Source organism: Panicum virgatum, chromosome 3K, assembly GCF_016808335.1.
Source record: "Panicum virgatum strain AP13 chromosome 3K, P.virgatum_v5, whole genome shotgun sequence".
NCBI lineage: Eukaryota > Viridiplantae > Streptophyta > Magnoliopsida > Poales > Poaceae > Panicum > Panicum virgatum.
Genome location: NC_053138.1, coordinates 63,753,497 through 63,763,404, shown reverse-complemented (window position 1 = coordinate 63,763,404; position 9,908 = coordinate 63,753,497). Strand labels below are relative to the sequence as shown.

At 45.2% G+C, this 9,908-nt stretch overlaps 1 protein-coding gene across 1 annotated transcript; it reads right to left on the bottom strand.

Moving 5' to 3' along the window:
• Positions 1-234: 234 nt before the first annotated feature.
• On the bottom strand, positions 235-8,117 carry LOC120700243 (serine/threonine-protein kinase prpf4B-like). The gene is made up of 15 exons (XM_039984469.1): positions 7,737-8,117; positions 6,378-7,369; positions 6,090-6,271; positions 5,767-5,999; positions 5,615-5,683; positions 5,317-5,389; positions 5,047-5,203; positions 4,668-4,959; positions 4,353-4,467; positions 3,968-4,131; positions 3,586-3,660; positions 3,106-3,486; positions 2,627-2,686; positions 2,098-2,140; positions 235-973 (listed from the first exon to the last, which is right to left on the bottom strand). The coding sequence occupies exons 1-12, from the start codon at positions 8,022-8,024 to the stop codon at positions 3,298-3,300; spliced, it is 2,829 nt and encodes a 942-aa protein (XP_039840403.1). The 5' UTR covers positions 8,025-8,117; the 3' UTR covers positions 235-973; positions 2,098-2,140; positions 2,627-2,686; positions 3,106-3,297.
• Between the last annotated feature and the right edge of the window lie 1,791 nt (positions 8,118-9,908).

Here is a 9,908-nt window from a genome sequence, read left to right as displayed (position 1 = left end):
ATTCGGCGCAGGAGCCAAAGCGCGCATGCGGGGGCAGCCGCGTCCAAAACACTACTACTTCACTGGACGACTTCCTTTCCTCAACTTCGCGTGGGCGCTAGAACCTCTAAATGAGATATGGAGTATCTAAACATAACGTATATCTTGCATTGCAAATGGTATGGATCTTAAAAGGACAAATTGCAAAACTGCCCTAATTTTGAAGTCCAACTACACATTTGCCCCTGTTTTTTTAACTTTACATGTTTGCCCATGTTTTTAGTCTTTCATTTGCATGTTTACCCTTAAAACGTGCAATTCAACCTCAAAACAGGGGCAATTTTGTAATAAAACAGAGGCAACCATGCAACTGGAAGACTAAAAACAAGGGCAAACATGCAAAATTGAAAAAATAGGGACAAACATGCAATTGGACTTTAAAACAAGGGCAGTATTGCAAATAGCCCATCTTAAAAAGCCAAAACACCCCTACAATTTGAAACGGGGAGAGTACATAACAAGCATGAGTCTTTTAACAGTCCAAACCAAATATGCACGAGTATTAATCACCAATATTTTGTTTTTTATTTTGTTTACCATTTAAGCCATAACCACTTTACGAGGAGCAGCAAATCATCCAAAAATACAGCTAGAATAGGAATTGGTCAACTTCGCAATGGCTTTCAGAAAAAAGCAGGTGAGCTAAATCATTGACAAATCAATTATCCAATGACACAGTAGTAATCACAACCCACCTACCATTATGATTCTTTCTTAAGGTCCTGTTTGTTTGAGCTTTTGGGCACTTTTGAACCATTGTCCATTAGCTTTCGGAATCTCCAAAAGTCAAACGGCCTCAAAAGGAGAAGCTAGAAGTATCCTGTCATGTGCTTGTCAGCTTCTAGCTTTTGGGGGCATCGGGCTTTTGGACATCCCAGAAGCTAGTAGTCCAAAAAGCCCCCAGAAGTTCAAACAAATAGGGCCAAGCAATAACCTTTATCAATAGAGGTAGGTCGTCATCAATACTGACAGTAACAGCATGTTACAAGTTACATTTGAAACATGTGAAACGTGCCAGAGTCTACCATAACTGGATGTCTGAAACAACATACAAGCGAAACAGCATAATTCATTTTACATTCATCAACACCCTGTAAGAGATTATGTTGTGTAAAACCGCAAGTGTTATTCCACTAGCTCTGCCAATTTCTTACGGTTTCTTAAAGGCGCCCTATTATATGGGACAACACTACTGCCCGCTGACCAGTATCTTAGCATACAATCACTTGTTGCAGAATGATCCAAATAGGGGGGGGGGGGGGATGCAAGCACCAAATGCTTGGCCACTAGGGACTGAACAAAATCAGTTCATGTGCCATATCAAATTGAACTAGGTCCAACTTAATGCAAAAAAAAAAACATTAAATGGTGCAATAGCCTATTGGGCAAAACATTAACAAAGGTGACCAGTACATGGGGGTGGGTCAATGGGCTGAAATTTCTAAGGCACTTTCATGCCTGGTTATTCAAATTTACCCAAAAAGTATTTACAGGGATCCAACATGAGAAACTACAGCCAATCACATGCCCACTTATGGACCGCAATAGGTTCAAACTGACCAACAAGGAAAATAGGATTCTGAAGAATAAAACCGAATAGGACTTGAATAGCAATTATGCGGTAAACTTTCAGCCTCCAGATAACAAAATAAGCTAATACCACCAGTGTTTTTCAACTCACGTTTGTTAGCTTGGATACAGATGGGATGCCCATGGTTCTAAATATAGTACAAATGGGAAGTGTTAAGGGTTACAGCAACCACACCCAAAAAATGCATGTGCGCACGTGCGCCCACACTCTCTCTAGGTGGGTGGGGGGATAGCAGACGCGCCATACACAAATTTTAGTAACCAAAACTAAAATGAAATGACAAAAAATAACTAACTGTAACACTCTAAATACTAGAAACACGCGTCATAAATATTAAAGAGAAGTAGTAAACGTCGCCAAAATTGAAAAAATTAAAATCAGCCATGATGTAGAAACATATTTATCAAATATTAGGTGAGAACTCTTGAAGAATAAAACAGAATACATCCAGAGTTGAAAGGATTTACCATGTCAAGTGAGTAGTGGGTCCAGCTATCTCCATCCGAGGACCTCAAATAAACATAAAAGCAAAACCGATTTTCAATTGATATTCCATATGAGGGTAAACAGGAAAAAATGACCATGCTTTGTTATTACTAATTTATTGTAGCAAACAAATTCACAAAGAATCATTCTACTTTAATGGCGCAAACAAAAGGTAGACACAACAGTAAATGTGCTTGTATTTGAGTACTTCACGTATATTTACTTTCCATCCATCACCTACTCATCTACCAGTTGTGGGTGGGCATAAAGCTGCTAAATGTGGCAGGAAAGGACAAAAAAAAATGGGTATCTAAATTTGGCAATCACCACCCAAAACATCAAGCATAGACTAAGATTGTACATATTAATGAAGAGAACAAATGACTATAACATATATGAAAGATAAAATCCAACGCTAATGAAATATAGTTATCATTCTCTCAACCTACAACAGAGAAAACAGTGTATGGGTTCAAACACATTAAGTTACCCAGATATTAACCAGGGTACCTTCTTATGTTGGCCCTTAAGCATATAAAATGTGCACACAGCAGAGGCCCTGGCAGAATCCTGAATGAAAGAACAAATTAGAATCTTATAAATCCAAACACAAGTAGATGTAGAAACAAATTAATAGTACAAGGCCCGTGTTAGAGTGAAATAAACTACTTTTCAAGCAATACGATATCTGATGCATTACACCCAAGGATAAGTAAATGCTCGAGGCTAAGCATACCCAGCATGCAATCTTAGACATCAGCTGAGTATATGCCGGCACACAAATAGAAAGTGTTCCAACTTCCAAGCACATGCAAAGATTTGCTTACACGTTAAGCAAAAGTGTTACATATATATAACCTTGCTTGTCAACGATCCACAAGTCAGCAGAATTGTTAAGTGAAATGAAGCAGACTTTCATGTATATCTTTTAAATCCATAGTAAAGAGTATAATACAGGGAATGGAATGCCAACTGGCTAATTGTCTTACAAGCAACAGAACATATCCAAATGATAAGTGCATGCAGCAAGGTGTCGTCTCTTCCATAGTTCCGTGCTTCATCCATGTACTTGGTCTCATAGATCCCAGGACACAAGACAGAAATGTCGATGATTAGACAAGAGGAACCCAAATTTACAAGTAGATGCTAAGTTCAATGTCAAGAGCAATCGGCATCTTATTTCACTTGCCAGTGATAAAAGGATGGCTAAGTGCTTGTGATACGGTTATCCTCTTTTCTGGATCTAAGATAAATATTTTATCAAGGAGATCTTTAAAACTGGACAGCATTTTTGGATCCTCGCCAGGAAAGTTCGAAATCAAAGAACCAATGTCCTTTGGTTTAATGTTCAAAATTAACCTTTTCACAGCCTGCAAACATAAGTATAGTAATAAATATATAGTAATAAATAAAGAATTCAAATAATCCAAAACGAACATGGCAAAAATGTTATGGTTTCGCGGACACACCGTTTTTGTCACAGGATCCTCCTCTGTAGCATGAAAATTAAGATCTTGGTCAAAGTGTTGCATTGTAAAGGCACCCTGCACAATGGGAAGTTATAAACAATCATTTAGAGCAGGGTTTATAATGTGCACTAAATTAGTTGTATTTGTATTCAAGAATTCAACAGAAGCATGGGATTTTTGTTGAAGGTCATACATATCATATGCAGCTAGTAGGTGCACTATTAACGAAGTATTTGTATCTTCAATCAACAATTCAACAGAAGCATGGATTTTTTTTTTTGAATGCCTTAAGTATGCAGCTTGTAGGTGTACGTGTACCATCACAAACGAAAGAAAATTCCATTTGTTAAGGTTAATAATTATGCAAGCAAGTACAACTAACTTTCCGAAGCATCTTCTTAGGGAATGGGCCCTTTAATTCCATATGAAGACGAAGCATGGCATTGTTTGATGGACCTGGGAACAAGACTTTCCCGGTGTAAAGCTCATATAGACAGCAGCCAACTGACCACATGTCCAATGGATGGTCATAGGGTAACCCAAGAACTGCAAGAAAAGAACATGTAAGGTACAATGCATTTGGACGTAGAACATGTACACAGACAACAACAACAACAACAACAACAACAACAACAACAACAACATAGCCTTTTTTCCCAAGCAAGTTGGGGTAGGCTAGAGATGAAACCCGAAAGAACACGAGTAGAAAATAAAAACAGCATCTAATAAACATTCTGAAATAAGGTTAAGTTGACGAAAGAACTCACTGATCTCAGGTGCCCGATAGAAACGACTGACAAGGTAAGGCGTAACCTCATTCATGCCAGCAAGCATAGCATTACCAAAATCACATAGCTTGAGCACATTCTTAGCCTCATTCACCTAAAATACAAATTAACAGAAACAGTTAGAAAGGGTGTTTAATAGATAGTATTTATAGTAATAATGTGCTTGTGTGCTTGGAAGGATGAAATCACAGCATAGCAATAAAACTTGAGTTTTAATGTATCAAGTTCCCATTAAAGGAAGACAACTGATGATAATACAACAGATAAAAAAAATGATGTTGTATAATGGCATACCAGCATATTGTCCGGCTTTATATCGCAGTGCAAGACTTTGCAGTTCTTCAGGTGCTTCAGGGCAATGAAGAGCTGCTTTGAATATGCCCTCACCGCAGTTAGTTTAAGCCCAATATTACGACCAAATTTCTTTAATACTTCACGAAGATTCATATTGAGAGATTCAAAAACTAAGCAAAGATGGTTCCGGTACATGAAACTAGAAATAAACCGCACGCAATGGCGTTTGTCCTCGCGATCCGCACTTGCAAGTTTTTCCAATATTGAAACCTCTTGCTTACCAGCCTTGTACCTGTATAATCAAATATTGAATTAAATAGTCCTATTTATTTTCAATACTAGAAATATTGCTGGAAAATCTCTAGGGAGCTTAACTTACATTGTATCATTGTTGCGAATAATTTTGATAGCAACTTCTTCAGGATCATCTTTACCAGCTTTAAGATCTTTTGCCCGCACAACTGTTGAGAACACACCCTTCCCATGTGCTGCTGTAATTTCATAATGGCCATCCAGCAATTCCCCAAACCGGTAAGCTGCAGAGTCGCAGAAACAAGAGAATGAATGAATGGAAACACATGAGCAAAGTTTGACCTCAGAGAAAACAAAGAAACAGGAAGGAAAATGGCCATAAGATAGCATAACTTACTGTAGTACCCATCTGCATCGTCCCAGTTGTCATGAAGAGCATTTCTCTCAATATGCAAACCATCATCCTTGCCCTGTCCAATAAAGTAATTTTGAGATCATTGAAACCATTTGTATCCAATACTGGGAAAAACAAACAGAAAACAGTGTTCCTTTGAAACTTAACCAGTTTTGCTTGTCATGCAAATAATACATGCTTAGAAAGACTAGCATGTGCATCAAGTTGCATCCCTTCCCATGACATATTGATCAGGGCACTTTGATAATTAGCAGAACTGCAGAAGGGATAGGATTCATACCAATTTTTTAATGCCTGCAGGTGATTCCCCAAAAATGTCATCACAAAACATGTCTGCCGATCTCTCGCTCTGGAACATGTAGTATAAGTTTTTAGGACGATATGGTTTCATAATTCATATGTTTATCAAACAGGTTAGCAGAAAACAACTACCTTGGGAGAACCCTCTCCAAGACCTGAAACACCTTTCATCCTCTCATCACTGAATGCTCCTGTGCTAACTAAAGTATCATTGCGAGCAGGAGACTTCCCCACAGTGAAGTTTGCTTTGCCAGCAAAAACATCTGAAGAATCATGCTTATTTTCAGCTTCATAATTTCCTGTAGCGCTGCTATCAGTATCATCTTTCAGATGCGTAGTTTCATCTCCATCCGTTGCTCTTACTTCTGTACAAGCAACAGTATATCTTTCAGTAGGAACTAATTGATCTGGACATAGCACAGTAAGGTGAACCCAACATTATCTAATCAAGTTACCTTCATTATTGCTACTTAGTTTGGATTCCATATGCTGCTTCTGAAATTGTTGCTGCCTGTACTTCGCCATAATGGCTTCTTTCCTCCTCCTTGCTTCCTCCTTAATTCTTTCAGGGTCTTCTTCTTCCTGCATAGCTAACTGCTGTTCAATTTTCTCTTGGTACTCCTCTTCATCTTCCTCCCTAATATCGAGACAAAAGAAGTAATTATAAATATCCAGAAAATTAAGACAACATATAGAAAGAAGCTTAGTCAAGTTATCAGTTAACCAAGTGAAAACTCCCTTACTTGTTGAAAGAGTTTTCCTTCATTTCGTCAGACCTCCGACTTTTGTGGTCAACATCTCTATCTTTCTCCCTGGATCTAGCCCTCTCTTTGTAACCTTCAGATGTGCCGTATCTTGAGCGCCTTGAATCCCTGTGCCTCTCAATATCGCTAACGTTATCCCGTCCTTCTCTGGTTCTACGAGTTTCACTTCCCTTAACCCTATGCCATTCCCTGTCCCTATCATCTCTCACCCTCTCCCTTTCACGTACACTATCAACCCTGTCAGATTCTCTATGCCGATCTTTACTTGTATCCCTCTTCCTCTCATGATCTTTATGCCTTGAACTACCACTCTGTCTTTCCCTCTCCCGGCTTTGGTCACGAACACGAGCACTTTCCCTTCGATCCAATCTACTACAACTCCTGCTTCTTTCTCTGAGCCTACGGGTAGCTTCAGGTGAATCAACTTTGTCTCTATCTATCCTAACATCCCTATACCTTTCCCGGCTACCATGCCTGTCGCTAGGTCTATCATGAACAAGATGGATTCTGCTCGTTTCCCTTTCATTCTCCTGTCTGCTAGTAGTATGTCTGCCAGACTTCCCATTCCGATCATTGCTGTCATGATCAGAACCATCCCTAAGACTTGCACGAGAACCATTAGCGCCATCACTTTTCTCTCTAGACCTTGAGTGATCCCTTGGATGAGCTTCACTGTGATGCCTTGGGTGAGGAGATGTTCTAGAGTGATTTTTTGAATGATAATCTTTAGAAGACGAAGAGTGACGCTCATCTCTTCGCCTCCTTTCCTTCTCCTTTCTAGATCTTGGAGATTTCGAAAGGCTTTGGCTTTGTTCATACCCTTTGGTGTCTTCAGCATCACTTGAAAGGATACCTCCGCTTTCAGACCCAGGGGCACTGTTAAGTGACTTCGTTACGTCTTTTGAGGATGGAAGGGTAGGCAGAGCATATGCTTGCAACTTGGTTGCATCAGCACCATTGTTAAGGCGCTCCTGCAATTGCAAGACATCAGACAGTAAGTAGGCTAACCAGCATGAAGAAACAACAAAAAGGATACCGAAGCAGTACTAACTATGCTACAAAAATTGAATAGACCTGCACCTCTAATTCCCCGATAAGAATGTTGTGCCAGAACAAAAGAGATGTAATTCGATTTCTTATCTTATACTAGGTGGAAATATGCACCAAGATAAGAATGCAAAAGGGGAAGACTTTTGTACAGATGGATGTGTTGCCCTCGAGAGCAACAGAGATGACATAGTCAGAATAGATGGGCAAGCCGGGTGACTAGAAAATACTACATTAAACTGTAACCAAGAGATTGCAGTGCTAGTTAAAAGTGAAACCAAAGAGGTGTACCGGAACAAGGGGAGCCTGTTGGGCGGCGGAATCAGCGTCGACATCCATAGCGGCGGCGGCAGCATCGTCGAGTATCTCCCCCTCCTCTACCTCGTCGTCGGCCGCCCCGGCTACCGGAGAGTTGGTGTGACGGTGGCGACGGTGGTGGTGGTGGCGACGGTGGTGGTGGTGGCGCTTGCGGCGTTTCGGGGAGGCGTCGGGCTGGGCGTCGTCGGGCGAGCGAGAGTGCTTGGCGGGTGAGGGAGGTGGCGGCGACGGCGACGGGGAGGGCTCTCCGCCGGCTGCCATGGCGACGGGAGAGGGTAGGGTTAGGGTTGAAGCAACCTTCCCCCTCTCACCCCTTAAAGAGATGCCGATGCGAATTTGGTTGCGGTTGCGGGCTGAGTCGTGGGGACCGGTAGAGCAGGCAAAGCTTGAATTAAGGCCCGTTTGGTCCGGCTTATCGAAAAGAGTAAAGTCTATTTTTGACCATCCAACTCTTACCTCGATCTGGTTTTAGCCATTGAACTCTAAAACCGGGTATTTTCGGCCACTCAACTATGAAAACCGTTCATTTTTGACCATCGGGCTGTTTTGGGGGCCGGTTTTGCTGACGTGGACGCCACGTGGCAGTGGGGCCCACTTGTCAGCACCATCTCCCTCTCCTCTCTCTTTTCTCCTCTCCCTCTCCTCTGCTCCCTCCCGCCGGCGCTCCGCACCCTCCCCTGCTTGCTCCCGCCGGCGAGCCGCGGGGCCCCGCCGCCTCCTCCCCTGCTCCCTTCTGCCGACGCTGGCTGCGCCGCCCCCTCCCCTGCTCCCTCCTACCGATGCTGGCCCGTGGCGCAGCGCCCATGCCAGCGGCGCGACGCGCGCGGCGGCTCGGCGTGGCGGCCGGCGGGGGTAGGCGGCCAAGAGCCAAGTGGAGGTCGGGCGCGCGCGCACCAGCTGGCCAAGGGCGCGGCGAAGCTCACCGGCCAAGCGCAGCGTGGGGAGCCGCGGCGAGGAGGCGGGGCGACGACATCCGGCGGCGGTGGCGATGGAGCTTCGCCGAGGAGGACCTGCGGAAGGGGAATCGACCGGGTGAGGACCGGAATCGGTCGAGGAGAGGACGGATAAGCTCCTTGCGCACGGAATTGAAGGGAGCCTCACCGGAGACGACGAATTGAGGGCGGCCGGCGGTGGGGAAGAAGGTTGCGCCGCCACTGCCCGTGCGGAGCCGGAGCGAGACCGCGACGCGCCTGCTGTCGGCCGCCGCCTGCTGCCCGTGGCAGCGCCCTGCTCCGGCCCGCACTCGGAGGTGGGGGAGCAAGCCTCGTCGCCTCACCCCGTCGAGCACACGCATGCGAGCGCCGCCGCTGCCACAATCGCACCCCGCCGCCCTCCGGCCAAATTCGCCTAAACCACCTCGCCCTCTTCCAATTACTCACGCGTGGAGCTTCCTCGTGGCCTCCCCGCCCTCGTCCCTGACTCATCCCGGCCGGCCATGCGCTGAGCCGCCACCCACCAGCCATCCACCCACCGCGGCCGCCATGGATGAGCCGCCGAGCTCGTTGCTGGCCACCTGCAGACCGTGTGCCTGGACGCCGACGGGGCGCACATGATGCACCCAGCCTTGCTGAAGCTCCCTAGCTGGCGCCCTTAGCCACCCAGCCGCCGCCCTCGCCGTCACCGGTGAGCCCAAGCTCCATGGCCGCCGCACGCCATGTCGTGCGTGGAGGAAGCAGGGGAGGGGGCGCGGCGCAGCCAGCGTCGGCAGGAGGGAGCAGGGGAGGGGCGGCGTGGCCCCGCGGCTCGCCAGTGGGAGCGAGCAGGGGAGGGTGCGGAGCGCCGGCGGGAGGGAGCAGAGGAGAAAATAGAGAGGAGAGGGAGATAGTGCTGACAAGTGAGCCCCACTGCCATGTGGCGTCCACGTCAGCGAAACCGGCCCCCAAAACAGCCCGATGGTCAAAAATGAACGGTTTTCATAGTTGAGTGGCCGAAGATACCCGGTTTTAGAGTTCAATGGCTAAAACCAGACCGAGGCAAGAGTTGGATGGTCAAAAATAGACTTTACCCTATCGAAAAAGAGCTCCGGCTCCGGCTGCTCTGGTGGAGCGGCTTCTCGAGTGGAGCCGAAGTCGTTTTGAAAAACGTTTGATAAAACAGCTCCACCAGTTGGATTGAGGTTGTGAAATGTCTAAACTGCCCTTTCTC

Excerpts from the sequence above, each read along its gene's own strand:
- LOC120700243 (XM_039984469.1), bottom strand. The coding sequence starts at position 8,024 with ATGGCAGCCGGCGGAGAGCCCTCCCCGTCGCCGTCGCCGCCACCTCCC. Across the intron at positions 6,272-6,377 it reads AAGGAAAACTCTTTCAACAA|GGAGGAAGATGAAGAGGAGT; the intron begins GTAAGGGAGTTT and ends TCTCGATATTAG. Across the intron at positions 4,468-4,667 it reads TAAAGCCGGACAATATGCTG|GTGAATGAGGCTAAGAATGT; the intron begins GTATGCCATTAT and ends TTTGTATTTTAG.